This window comes from Silurus aristotelis (genome assembly GCF_946808225.1).
Source record: "Silurus aristotelis genome assembly, chromosome: 5".
In the NCBI taxonomy this organism is placed as follows: Eukaryota; Metazoa; Chordata; class Actinopteri; order Siluriformes; family Siluridae; genus Silurus; species Silurus aristotelis.
In genome coordinates this window covers 14533164-14547016 of record NC_139578.1, presented here as the reverse complement: position 1 = coordinate 14547016, position 13853 = coordinate 14533164, and the positions used below count along the sequence as shown (strand labels likewise).

At 37.5% G+C, this 13853-nt stretch overlaps 2 protein-coding genes across 6 annotated transcripts; one reads left to right on the top strand and one right to left on the bottom strand.

Annotated features, from left to right (window-relative positions):
* Nucleotides 1-4863: 4863 nt before the first annotated feature.
* On the top strand, nucleotides 4864-9016 carry LOC310726129 (low density lipoprotein receptor adapter protein 1). Its single transcript, XM_083541387.1, has 3 exons — nucleotides 4864-5216; nucleotides 6521-7216; nucleotides 7380-9016. Exons 2-3 carry the CDS (start codon nucleotides 6628-6630, stop codon nucleotides 7463-7465), a joined length of 675 nt encoding a protein of 224 aa, XP_083397513.1. The 5' UTR covers nucleotides 4864-5216; nucleotides 6521-6627; the 3' UTR covers nucleotides 7466-9016.
* A 222-nt stretch (nucleotides 9017-9238) lies between these two features.
* On the bottom strand, nucleotides 9239-12820 carry LOC310726128 (uncharacterized protein). 5 transcript variants are annotated; one of them, XR_014533641.1, is made up of 9 exons: nucleotides 12567-12820; nucleotides 12185-12256; nucleotides 12020-12091; nucleotides 11293-11465; nucleotides 11151-11208; nucleotides 10884-11055; nucleotides 10580-10777; nucleotides 9436-9792; nucleotides 9239-9302 (listed from the first exon to the last, which is right to left on the bottom strand). XR_014533641.1 is itself a non-coding variant. In XM_083541384.1 (8 exons), the coding sequence occupies exons 2-8, from the start codon at nucleotides 12251-12253 to the stop codon at nucleotides 9581-9583; spliced, it is 954 nt and encodes a 317-aa protein (XP_083397510.1). In that variant the 5' UTR covers nucleotides 12254-12263; nucleotides 12567-12820; the 3' UTR covers nucleotides 9310-9580. The 5 variants fall into 5 exon arrangements, 4 of the variants coding, with proteins under 4 accessions (XP_083397510.1, XP_083397509.1, XP_083397512.1 ...); XM_083541384.1 differs by lacking the exon at nucleotides 9239-9302 and having other exon boundaries at nucleotides 9310-9792; nucleotides 12185-12263; XM_083541383.1 differs by lacking the exon at nucleotides 9239-9302 and having other exon boundaries at nucleotides 9310-9792.
* Nucleotides 12821-13853: the final 1033 nt, after the last annotated feature.

The window sequence follows — 13853 nt, the reverse complement described above, 5'->3', positions numbered from 1 at the left end:
CACTCATGTCAACATGTGGAAACGCACGTTACTGTAAACAAGCAGAACCACACACATGCCTGTCAGACAAGTTGGTCTGGAATTTTTTTTTTTTGTGTAAAAGAAACAATATATTTAAAACACTGTTGTAGTTCAATCAAAATTAATCATACTTATGGTGTCGTAGATACATGTAGTAGCTAGCATGGCTAAAACTATTATTCTCTACATGCTGAAGTAACTAGAAAAAGGATCAAATTTGCCAGTGTACACTAAATAAGGTAATTTGTCCTGGGCAGATTCGAAAGAGATGAGGAAACCACATAGATGAGGTCAAGGTCATTAATTTTGTTCTATTTTTTTCTTAACCCCGCAGTTCTTCAGCATCTGCATCTAGGCTCTGGGCCACCAGGGTGTGTGTGACTTTGTGCTTCTGAGTATGTGAGATTATATGAGATTTGGGAGATTTGGGAACATGAATGCTGTTTTAGGTCACTGAAAGGTCACACGTACACTATAAGCAAACAGAAAAACACAGGTCTGTCAGTAAAACATCCTAACAGGTTTTTTCCCCAAAGTGAACACTAATAATAAGCCAACAAACACTTAAAATAATTTCAAAACATGGTTTGATTTGAGTAATGTTTATTTCATTAAGCGGAGTCAATTGAATCAAGTAACCTATTTAACATAATATGCACAAGTCTACAACGTCAGAAATCACATTTGTTAAACCGAAAGAGACTTTTTGTCAACTGTAATGGACCGGGTTTCTTAAATAACTAGGTCTATAAGTTTTTTAGTTTTTTTTTATTTATTTATCTATGTACAATTACTTCTGTGTCTGTAAAAATAGAGGGATTGTGTAAATTATGAAAATCTCCAAATACTTATGGATATGAGGATTCCTATATTAGACAAACATTTACACTTTTTTCAGCAATTACTATTTAATGCTCACAGAACCCAATCAAATAGTCAAAGCCACATCCGTAAGAAGGTCATTTAAATTTAGCAATTCACTTTAGGGAAATCATTGCACTTTAAGGCCCACATCAGTACAAAGCATAACCAATCTCATTTGTGCAGATGGACTCAATTTCCAAATTTAGATATTACCGTATTTCGATCATTTAATCTAAAATAAGCATATTTTTGTCAATATATTAATCATATCTTTATCAATCTACTATTTTATTGGTAAATTGCCAAACTAGTGATGACTGGGATCACTTAAGTGTCACTTAAAAAAACCTGTATTTTATTTGTGAAAAATGTGTTATATACATTGTCAATAATTATTTTGGAAATTAAAAGGAAGAAGGTACACCTGATGTACAATGTATAATTTGATGCTACAAAGTGAGTGTAGCATCTTCGGAATTGTTGCAGAGAAAAATAAACAGAACTTTTGTTAATATTTTGTTTGAATTATTACCATATATAATAATAATTTATCATGTAAGCATAATGAATACTTAGTATTAAGTTATTGTTTTCTAGAACTGTATTCCAGCAATATCACAGTACAGTAATTACTTGTAGCTCCTTCACATGCCAACAAATAAACAATTAAAATGTACTGAATGGCATGCTTGCATTGGGCAAATTTTAATATTTTTGCTTCATAAAAAGTGCATATCCACACATTTTCTCTGAGTCACATGGATGGTACCAGAGCCAAAAATAAGTTGAGCATGTATGTGTGTGCCCATTACTAATGAACTGGAGGCCTGTGTGTATGAATGCTTAATTCTCTATGCTTGTGAGCACACCAAGTCAGTATTTAGGTATTGAAAAGGTTATGCAATATATTAATGCAATCATTGAAATTACCCACACTCTGTGACCCTACCTAAACAAACTTCCTCAAACCACAGTCACTATGAAATCTGAGCAGAAAGGTAAACAGAAGACAAATTTTAAGAAATTAAGAGTTGTCACAATTTTATCTTTTAAGATTATTTAAGAATAATGAAGATTTTACTACATTATCTCTACAAGGTCATGGTATGCTGTCAAAATATATTTAACTAAGGACTACATTGGAAACTGATGTTCTCTGTTTATCTTTAGTTATTTAAATATTATAAATACTAAAATACTTTTGTCCAGAGAAGCTGGATAGGTGGCTTATGCAGTGAGTGTTTTTCTTGATTATACCATCCTACTGATACACAAAATCCTTATTGTAGTACTTGTAAATTTGTCTTGACTCTTACTACTGCAAAACAAATGATAATCATAGGAGTGGTGCAAAGAACCCATACAGCTGCTCAGGATACCCACTAAAGTGCAACGTTTTTGCACAGTCTCTGGTAAGATTAACAGTTGTTTCCAGTTGTGCAAAATACTTTATAAATGTACTTTCGAGTACTCAAATTATAAAATACTGCATACTACTTTGTTAAGGTACACCATCTATCAAGCTACTAGTGCTATGGTCTCTTGTGGAAAAAAGGAGGTTATGGAAGAGAAACAAGTCATTAGTTTTGGTAGTGCCACATGGGATGGCTGGTAAATGTATCACTAATCATATTTGCATTTAATTTAGATTGTATAATGTCATTTGTTTTCCCTGTTTGTTAGGGACTTTAGAAAAGTTATTCAATAACATTTAGAAATATAATAATAAAATATAAAACAATATTTATTTGAAAGCTTTATAGGAACAATAAGTGTGAAGAATCAGACTTTTTACATAGAGAGGGAAATGGCAAGGGAGCCAAAGAACCCAAAGTTTTAATTTTAGACTCACCCTTCCTGTGCACACCTTGTCTGAAAGTAACCTAAAACTGTAGAGTCTAAACTTCCCTAAGCAGCTTTCAAACTATGGGCTACAGTGTGCTGTGGTCAGGTGAGACATTTTTTTAATCATATTGCAGATACTTTACAAGTTAAGTGAATAGAGAGACTGCACATAATAAAAAGAAAATACTATGAATCTGATGTGAAATATGGTGCTGGGTCAGTTTTGCAGCTGGTAGTTCTATCTAAAACCTGGTTAGCTTTGCCAGGAGGTTAAAGCTTCTCCTTTAATAGCTTATTTAACAAGAGACTATACATGCAAATCAACACAAAAGTACTGCTTGTCCATGGCCATCTCAATTTTCAGACTTACTGGCCAGTGGTTTGAGGAAAGCCAGTGTGCTGGCCTAGGAAAATAGGAGGATGGTTTCAAGATCCCTCCATTTTTCCAATTTCTCCAACCTTGTTGGACATTACAGGTCATTCAATGATTGTATTCTCTTCAGGGAAAGTGTTGCCAAATAATAATTATGGGGGCACTGATGTTTAAATGTATGTTATACAGCAAAATGGAACTAATTGCATTGTCCCCTTCTAATTATTTGTTGTATTCATATTTTTAGGTCTTTTTTTTTATTTATTTTAGGAAAAGTAACAAATGTTTAGACTGCAAATAATGTGCAAAATATGGGGAATAAATAAAGGAAAAAAGTCAAGTCAAGAAGCTTTTATTGTCGTTTCAACCATATATAGCTGATGCAGTACACAGTGAAATGAAACAACGTTTCTCCAGAAAAGGCATGTAAAGCACCTGCAAGGCTCAATACAGAGTCTATATAGTAATTTGATTTCTTTTTACACAATTTGGTTACTGTATTATTCCCCTAAACAAGCAAACCCATTTCAACCCGGTTGACCGGTACACATGTAAGACTTACACATCAAGCAAAGACATCAAAAGGTTGGTACCTGAAATATAATCAAACAAAGACGCAACAGACAGAAATGGCTTTTTCCAGACCCACCCTCAGCAGGACTTGTTCTTGTTCAGTTATACCGAGCACAGTAACCCTAACAAGAAGCTAGTCATTACTATACTTGGTAAAGAAGTCAACTGGCAGGAAAACCATGCTTTTACGTGGCATGGTGTGTGCATTTGTGTGTTAGTTGGAGTAGGGGGTGCAAGTTGCGTCATTTGTACCTCAATAATGGCACTGCTGTGCTGCTAAAAGTAGGGAGGTGGGTGTGCCACACAGACCCATGCCCTGATTACACAGAAGCTCTGTGTTCTCTTCTGAGTCCACAACACATGGTCCTGTTTAGCCTGTTTCACTTCACTGGTTTCTCAGTAAACCCTGAGAGAAATGTTTGCTAATATAGTCAGTTCATCAGACCTCATCAGAAAAATTGGGCTAAATTAAGTTCTGCTTTCATCTTACATGTTTAATGTGTGCAGCCAAAATTACAGAAGGAAGTATAAACAGACATGATTTTATGCATATGATTTTTGCATATGTGCGCAAGTAGGTGTGTGTTAGTATTCTGGTAGCCTAATTTTTAACCAGTCTAGTCAGACATCCTTGTGTGACAAACAGTGTTCAGACTAAAAAACAAAAAGGTGTTGTGTTCCCTGGTCAGTCCCCACAATCAAACCTGTCCTAGATGCTAGATATCTGAGTATTTACATATTAGTCTGGTGACTGCGGACACGTTCGTATAGGGAAATTAAAAAATCATCAACATTTTCTGAGAGAGCTCCAGCATCTTTAGGCCTTGCATGCACCTCACATCACATCACGTCCAAAGCCCCATACTACCATATTAAATAGTAGGCTTTTATAGAGTAAATAGCAACACTCCATGTATGCTTTGTGCTATTTTTTTGCACTGTAGAAGGGCATATTCGTAGCAGGGCACTCATGTTTCTTTCTTTTTTTTTTTATATATTATACTTTTTATAATCAGACTGATTCATAAACGCACTAAAGGCAACAACAGAGAATAGAAAATATAATTGTGTGACGTACTATTTTGGCACACTACGCAGTATGCTAGTAGGCGATTTTTAAACACGGCCCCGCCTCCACCACAGCTCGCGCTCGCTCTGGCCTCATGGTGACGCAGAAGCTGGTTCACGTGCCCGCGCTTCTCAAATATAGCGTCGTGGACGCGCGTTGAGTCCTACAAGTCCGGTGGAAAGAGCGGAGAAGCACATTTTTGCGTTGGATTGCGTGTTTCACAGCGCCGAGAAAAAAAAGGCTAGAACGTTACTTAGTTATTGACTGTAAGACGTTCGCCAATTTACTTCAATGAACATGCTTTCAGGACCAGCTTTTTTATTTTTAGTTGATAAAATATAATATAAATATCAGCCACCAGCTTCAAACCGTGATGTGAGAAATCCAAACTTGACGGCGATACCGAGAGGGAAAAACTTCTCTACTTTTCCCTTATACGGACACGGAACGCACAAAAAGAGCGAATGATCGGTAAATCATTTTATTTCTAATTCTTTATTTATTCTTTTATTTCTCACTGTGTTGTGTAAACGTGGTTTTGTTGGGAAAACTACCGAAATGAGCGGAGAGTTTCAGTCCTGACCTCCATTGTGTCATTGTGTCCATGAAGCTAGTTGATCAAAAAAAAGGCTTTTCCAATACATTAATTTTATTTTACATTTTACTATTATTTTATAATGAACGCGTTTATATTTTGCCTGTAAATGAAGCAGCATTCATTCACCATTTTTTGCAGTCATTGGGTTTTTTCTAAAGTATAAGTTGTTTGTTTTTACATAAACCCTTTTCATTTCTATAAAATCAACTTGAAGTTTTAATAGCTTACCACCAGTTAATATTCCTGATAGGGCTGTGAGATTTGTGTCTAAAGAGACAAGTCAAAGCAATTTCCAATGAAAGTTTTAGATTCCTGCGGGTTGCATCCTTATTCTTCCCCTGCGTGATTGGCAGGTCATATCAAATGTATTGCCTAGTTATATTTCAACCCAGCACGCTTACCTGTTCCCAGCCGTGCACCTATCATGAGGAGGAATCAAACTTGACACTTATTGTTATAGTAAGCCATTGAATGGTCTCCTCTTTTGGTATGCACATGGATCCTGCAGAATTAACTGGAATTCTATCACTATTTAAGTTATCTCCTGTTTGTGTTCCTTACATGTAATCTACACAACCAGGCATGCCATTGTTCTTTGGGCTAGAAATATTTGTGGGGCTGATCGGGATGTGTACTAAAGCTGTATCCTGTCTGTGACTGGCTCAACAATGGCCATAGCAGCCTAAACAGTTGGTGGTCGGGTTCCTGCACAACATCAGAAACGTAACAGGGATAGTGAAATAATGGGTCAGAAAGGAGAAAGCGGAAAAACACCAAACAATGGTCTGAACTGCAGTGTAAAGTTGGTATGCTGGGAAAATAATGTTTTTAGTAACTGACTGTTTCAAAATTCTGGTCTGTAAAGCCAGCTCATCATCAGGCATAGTATGTTTTTGCCTTTCTAATATATCCAGGGTGTGTTAATATCCATGTTTCAAAAGTCAGGTCTGCTTACATGTCCAGGTGAAGAATGTAGTTACTATAGCAAGATGAGGCTTTGAGGGTAATGGTGGATTAACTTTGCAAATACAGGCTACAGATGTTTTTCTCCACAATCTTCTGCCACATTTTAGTGAATTCATAATGTGCAAGTAACATTGTATACAGAAAAGACATAGCACTGATGTGTCCCACTTTGATGTCCTTTTGATATATTTCCACTTTCTTTCTCTTTTAGATCATTGATGTACATTTGAAAACACTGATCTGTGGCAATCACTGAGAAAAGGGAAGCAGGATCCCTCTTCTGAAAGTCACATCAGTCACACCCAAACCTCTCCCAAAATGTCTCTGGCCTCCTTCCACTTGATGCAGGCCCTGAAGAACTCTCCTGCAGCCCTGCGCAGACACTTTAAACGGGACCGCACAGAAAGCCTTTCCCATGGGGACCCCATATTCAAAGTCCATTATCTAGGCACTAAAAAAATCTTCTCCCTTGACCTGGAGCAGGCAGAAGAAGTCATTAACCGGCTCCTAGATGGTGCGCCTGGAAAGTTATCCAAAGACCATGCTCTGGTGGTGCGGCCACGATATGTAGAAGTAAAAGAGTTGAGCACAGGGAGACAGCTCACCAAGACCTACCTGCATGACATTGCCTACTGCGCATCACACACAGCCCATCCCAACGTATTCCTCTATATATGCAGGCAACCTGGCCAGCAGCTACAGTGTCGGGTGTTCTGGTGTAGTCGTGTGGAAAGGGCAAAGGATATGACAGCATGCCTAGCAAACTCATTTCAGAGGGCACTAAACGACTGGCAAGATGGCTGTGCTACACTGCCAAAGGCGGAGGGCATTGCTAGGGATGTTGAGGGTGACATCACCCCTGCTGCCGCTGCCAAAGGATTGACACTGCCAGCCAGTTTGGGGAAAGGTAAGCAGTACAGACGGAAAACTTTTTTTTCTACTTCATACCATTTTGGAAGCTGCCTGTTTATTAATGAATGGGGATTATTGTATGCATTAGGAAATAGTCTACATTTGTAAGCATATAATATTTTGTGCTTGAATGTAACATTATGCATCTCTTTATGCAGTGCGTTGGAAGAAGAAGGGCTCAATTTCACGTAGTCCTCTGAGAGGCATCACCAGACGAGGTTCATCCAGTGAAAACTGGCAATGAGATTCCCAACTAGTGGATGTCTTGACCCCTATGGGATCCTACCAACCAGAAGGCACTTTCTCTCCATTCCCACCATCTCAACATAGTGACAGATGACAACGGCTGGACCTGTCATAGCTTGACTGCAACAAACCTTTCAGGCGAAGAAAGTACTGTTTTTGTAGATTAATGTTTGGACTTTAATTGAAGTTGTTCTTGCTCATTTAGGGCAAAGACACTGATGACTAAAAAGGTGGGGTGAGACAATAGTTCTAAGATTATATGCTGGTCATTTTTTTATTTTAAGTGTTGCTTGTCAAATTGGTAGAAGTATTGTTTGTATCTTCATCTCAAGACTTGAGGCCTCTAAGGACTTGTATGCAAATTTCATGCAGTTTAATATATATATTACCAAAGTTAAGTCAAACTGACTGGTAGTTCTTTTGATTAGGATTATTAACTTTTTTTCTCCTCTAAATACAATATGCTTGGATGGTGGGAAGAAATGCTGTAAGCAGGAATGGGTGCTTGTATTAGACATGTTACATGAGGGATTTATGTAATAACAGGGAGTATGCAGGAACCGCAATGTTGCAATTGCTATTGCAATTACCATCCAAAAACCGCAGTTGCAAGCCAGCACAATTACAAGTTACATATAATTTAACATGCACTTGATGCAGTTTTTAACCAGATGAGGAAAGCCACACTTTTAGATTGTATTCTTTGAACGGATTTTGCTGTGTTTAAAAGGAGTGAGTGGTTTATGCTTTAGATTGAGATTAGACTTGCTCTTCCAAGTCAAGTTTTTTCCATCACTTCATTTAACTTAATGCAAAAAGTAAGGGCCGTAGAAAAAAAATCCCAAGAGCAAATAAGTAGCAAAGTGAGCGTTTGTGTATGCATGTAGCGAGGGAACACAATGTGCCCTGAGCAGTCTATGGAGTTCATGTCGTGCACCTGCATTCCAATAGAGCCATTCCAACTCATTTATGTTCCTTCAGCTTCAGTCTACTTTCTGCCTTCAGGACTGCAGGTTTTGAACATCAAATTTGCCTTTTTTTTTTTCTTTTTTTTTTTTTTTTTTTTTTTTAAGTTTCAATGTTAAACCATTGACTTCAATATACCAGTCTGTTCAATTTAGCATGAAGAGCAATAGTCCTACATATATATATATTTTGGTTGGTACAGTAACATAAGCCAAGTATATTAAACAGGGTTAATGCTACTTGACTGCTTTACGTGATCTTGCTAGTGCACAGGTTGCGAATTTACAGCCAACATTGTTAATGCATATTCTATTTGGAAGTATATACATGTTTAATGCTGACCTACAGTACCTTACTATCAAATCTGTCAAGCAGTTCACTCAGTTGTATTTTGGATATTTTATACTGATTGGTTTTAATCTAATTTATATTAAAGTGCAACCCATAACACAAGGACATTGGATATTCATGTCTGCTCAAGGGTTTTTAGATGTCTAATGAATGTGCATGTTTTTGTATTATATTTTATTTGTGTACATATTTATATATGTATTTTCAAAAATTAAAACGTTTATACAGTAAAGTGCTTTTGCCTTTCTCTATTTCTGTGTTATTAGAATAAAAAAATTATTGCTGAAAGACCACAAGAAACCTTCTCTCTTCACTGATGTATTTCTCATAGAATTTCACTTAACAGTTCCATATATAATGAAATGCTCATTTGTAAATCCTCATAAAGCAGGAACTATAAATTGTAATTGCATTGGAAATATATCATATACATTTATCCAGGACAAGCTTCAGATAAACAATTAAACAATTACATAATTAAACCAAGCAGCATGTTTGATTTGGCACATGTTTTTAAGCTGGATGCCCTTCCTAACGCAACCACCCTTCATTTATCCGGGCTTGGGACCCGCACTAAGAGTGGCTGGGGTCAGTTCCCTGACCAGAGATCGAACCCAGGCCGCAGCGGTGAGAGCGCCGCAGCCTAACCACTAGACCACCAGGGGACCTTACAATACTAATGCAACTAAGTGTTTCTAAATCTACAGTGTGATAGTGATTACTTCTTACACATTTAGAGGATTTTAGTGCCCCTTGTTACACACTGCAGTTCTTCTTGTGTGTGTGTATCAGAATATTATTTAGGTTCTTGTCTCTGAGAACCTGCTACTGTTGTTTTGTATAAATTTTGAGTCTGGTCATCTCCAGGGCCAAAGCTGTTTGTCAAAGACTGCTGCTTATCTGCTGAGTCCAGGCTTGAGAGGCTCCTCCTCTGAACATTACGGTGTTTTAGGAGTTCAGCGAAACAGCGAAAATGGAGTTGCCTCAAGGACTTTATCTCCTCCAAAACTAAGAAAATAAAACATTTTGAGACACAATATATGTAATTTATGTAACTGTAATATTTGAACATTCTATAATGTCACAATGTACAGATATACAGACTGAACATTTGTATGTATATATGTGTGTATATATGAAAACAATTCTAGAAATAGTCGTACATTAAAAAAATAAAAGTACATAATTATTCAGACCCTTTGCTCAGTGCTTAGTTAAAGCAACATTTAAAATTAAGGCCAAACAGTTCAGTCCCGATTTTATCAGACCAGGTAATCTAACCAAGACCCTTCCCCCAGATTGCTCAGTTTGGCTGGGCAACCTGTTCTTTGAAGAATCTTGGTTGTGCCACACTTCCTCCATTTGATTATTATGGAGGACTTTGTGCTCCTAAGAATCTTCAAACAGCAGCAATTTTTTGTAGCCTTCCCCATATCTGTGCCTTGCAACAATCCTGTCTCTAAGTTCTGCAGACAGTTCCTGTGACCTCATGGCTAGGCTTTTGCTCTGATATGCATTGTCAGCTGTAAGACTTCAAAGAGGTGTGTGCCTTTCCAAATTATGTCCAATCAGTAAACTGTTCCAAAGGTAGACTCCAGTCAAGGTTTAGCAAAAGGCTGAGCAACGATAATTGCTAATAATAATGCTAATTTTTATAGTGTTGGTGCAAAGGGTCTGAATACCTAACGTACATGTGATATTTCAGCTTTTTTATTTATTAAATATTTAAACTTAAGTGTTCCTTTTACATTTACAGTAAAGCCAACAGGTTCTGAATTTCCAGAATAACACCCACCCAGATCGTAGAATGATTCCTTGCGACTTCCCTGAACTACAATTATCTCCAAGAAGTTAAGGAGGGCTCCAGTGGTCAAGAAACGCTCTGGGAGTGAAAGGGTTTTGAGGTAACACATATCCAGAGAGAAAGGATTATCTGGAGGGGGCATGGTGCACAGACCCACCAACTCATGAACCACATCCCACACCCGCGTACCTTTAAGGTAAAGACACACTTTAATGTTATTATAAAGAAGTGACTCATTGACATTAGATTCCTGTTTAAACCTAATTTTAAATAAAAAGAATACAATTCTGCCCACCTTGAGGAGCTAAATCCGAGTCTGTGATAGATTTGAGTTTCATCGGTGTATCTTTGGCAAGCGAGTCAGCACCTCCAACGTTTATCAAACGTTCATGATTGGATCTTACCCATGCATATGGCCGTCCATACTTAGCATAGGCAGTCAACAAGAAAAGGGTGCGATTCATTTCCTGTATTGAGGCACATTTTTCACCATCCTCAGTACAGTAATGAAATCTCATTGCTAATTCAGAATAAAAAATATATAATTGTACGATTTTCTTACTGGCACAGTGATCTCCCTCTCACTTGGTGAAGCTGGGAGAAGATGCAAATCATTACTCCTATAAGAGGAATAACAGAGTTGTAAAAATGTGTTGCTCAGATTTCTATATGTGATTTGAGTTTTTTTAATTATTCCTCTCTACCTGCTAGGCTGCTGTTGAGAGACCTGTGGAGACTGAGGTCTAGGTTGTGGTTGTGGACCTTCACCAGGTAATGGGGAGCTGTCATAGTAACTGCCCAAACTGTAACTGCTACCGCAAGTGGGACTGGTGCAGGATGACACAAGTGAGGCAGGAAACCCAGGAGAAGGCCATCTCTAAAGACATAAGTGAAAAGCACAGATCAATGCTCTGTACTGTATATGTTTACACTTATCCTTTATACCTTTAGATCAGAATAAAATGTTATAATGACCGATTAACATTAAATAGACAAAAGTATAGGAACTCCTGATGTTTCCAGCCGTACAGTAAGAAGTCCCCAAACTGCTACCACAAAGTTAGAATCACACAGTTGTAGGATGTCTTTGGATGAAGTAGCATTACATTTTCCCTTTAGTTGATCTATGAGACCCAAACCTGTCCCCAGCATGACAATATCCCTGTGCACAAAGCCCGCTTTATGAAGAGATGCTTTACAAGTTTTGGAGTGGAAGATCTTTACTAGCCTGCTTTAGAGCTCCTTCCTCGAACACATTTGGGCTGAATGAGCACAAATCTCTACAAGCACAAGAACATCTTTATTATAAAAGCAAGTCAGGACTAAATATGGAAAGGGATGTTCAAAAAGCGCACATGGTCAGATGTCTGCAAACATTTTGTGCAAATAATGTATATCAGCCAAGGTGGAGGGAGCAGGAAAGAAACTCACAAGATCTTCATTGACAACATTTAGCAGCAGTTCCTCTTTTCCCCTCATCCAGGGCTGAAAATAATAGAAACCCTGCAGTAAGGAATGAGTATCTGATTATTGTAATACAATAATACAACACTCTTCAAATGAACGTGCTGTAGGAAAGCTCTACAGCTTTCTAACCTGTAAGGATCCTAACATTGCCAGGTCTGACAGAAACCGCTGTAGTCTTGTCTTTTGATGTGTCTCCATCTCCTGTTTTCTTAAGAATAAAAAAAGACCTTTAACACCAGATTCCTACTAATGAAAAGATCAGGTATTGTGACTATATTACATATATAGACCTAAAGAGAGAGACACCAGCAAAACCTTCCCCTTTTCTAGTAACGTTTTCCAAGCGCGAGCTGTTGAAAATAAAACCTCAATAATATTTCACCATCTTTGCAATGTAAATGGCATCATGGCTTATTTTGAATAACCATTCCTCCTTTGCAAATTATAATCAGAAAACATGTCAATAAAGCAGAATTGAATGCAAATGGACAAGCGTGCTTATGTACAGTACCTCAGTCACAGTTGCGCTCATGTAGGCGGCATCAATGACGCGTAATAGCTTTAGCTCTGCAAACCGACATCTTCCCGGTGCACGCGCACTGCCACGGCCACAATCACAGCATCAGGTAGATTTAATGTAAAGATGTTTCATTTTCCTTTGCATGCAACAATATACATATCCTTCGAGATTCTACACTGAAATTCAAACGCTTCAAGCGTGACACAAGCGTTATTATGTATATTGCTTACACCGACTCTCAGCTCACCCCGGCGCGGGTAAGGGATCATCTGAATGTTTTACTTATTTCAAAAAAGCGCAACAAAAAGTCCCGATTTAATGAAGTAGATGTTGTCTATAAACAATTTCAGATTTCAAATTTGCTAACCTGTGCGCAGCCCTGATGAGCTCATGTGTGTCATATACTTATTAAGGTCATTTATCCTCGAAATTTGGCCTTAGTGCAAAACCAAGTGGCATTTGCAAATACATTATAATAAAGTTTGAGTAATGCCTGGGATACACCTTCATACTGTAGGTCTCTTAAGTAAGGACTCATACAGAAATGTTAGTTTTCAGAATATGAATGCTAATATTTAAACTTTACTATTGGATATTAAATGTTATTAATAATACTTCATAGACTGTTGATTATAGACCTTTTTCCATACTCCATTTATGGTAGGATGTTGTTTATTGTATCATGCCTGGACTATACAGGCCTTAGGAATCTCATGTCTCTACCTTTAGTATCTAAAAACGATTACTTCCTGAAAGTGCACTTTCATATAAAAAAAAAAAAAAAAGAACTGAACTGAACTGAACTGAATCTTTCTATGTAGCTGGATGGGGAACTTTCTATACATCATTTCTTAGAAATGCCCACATGCTACCAGAAGGACTATTAATGTATCATAAATCATTTTGTATTGGTGTGCGATTTCATCAAAGATCCTTGGGTTGAACACAAGCTTGTGTTTTTGCCTGGAGGTGGAATTGATGCAGTAATTGTTCTAGAGTTAAATAAGTTTGCCTGTGCTTGATGAACACAACTTCAGAGTGAATACAGGCCTCATTGTTAGTGTTGTCTTGATTGGTCCACTACAACCCTGACCAGAATGAAGCATAGAAAACTTAGAAAGACAGACAATAATACAAATGTGTCACATAATTCTCTGAACATTGTTAAGCAAAATTTTACTTTATTTGCAAAACATCCACTACATGACTTCCATTTCTTCGTGAACAAAGAGTTTTCTCCCACTCATTATGAGCTCATGAGTTCACATCTGGTGTTGT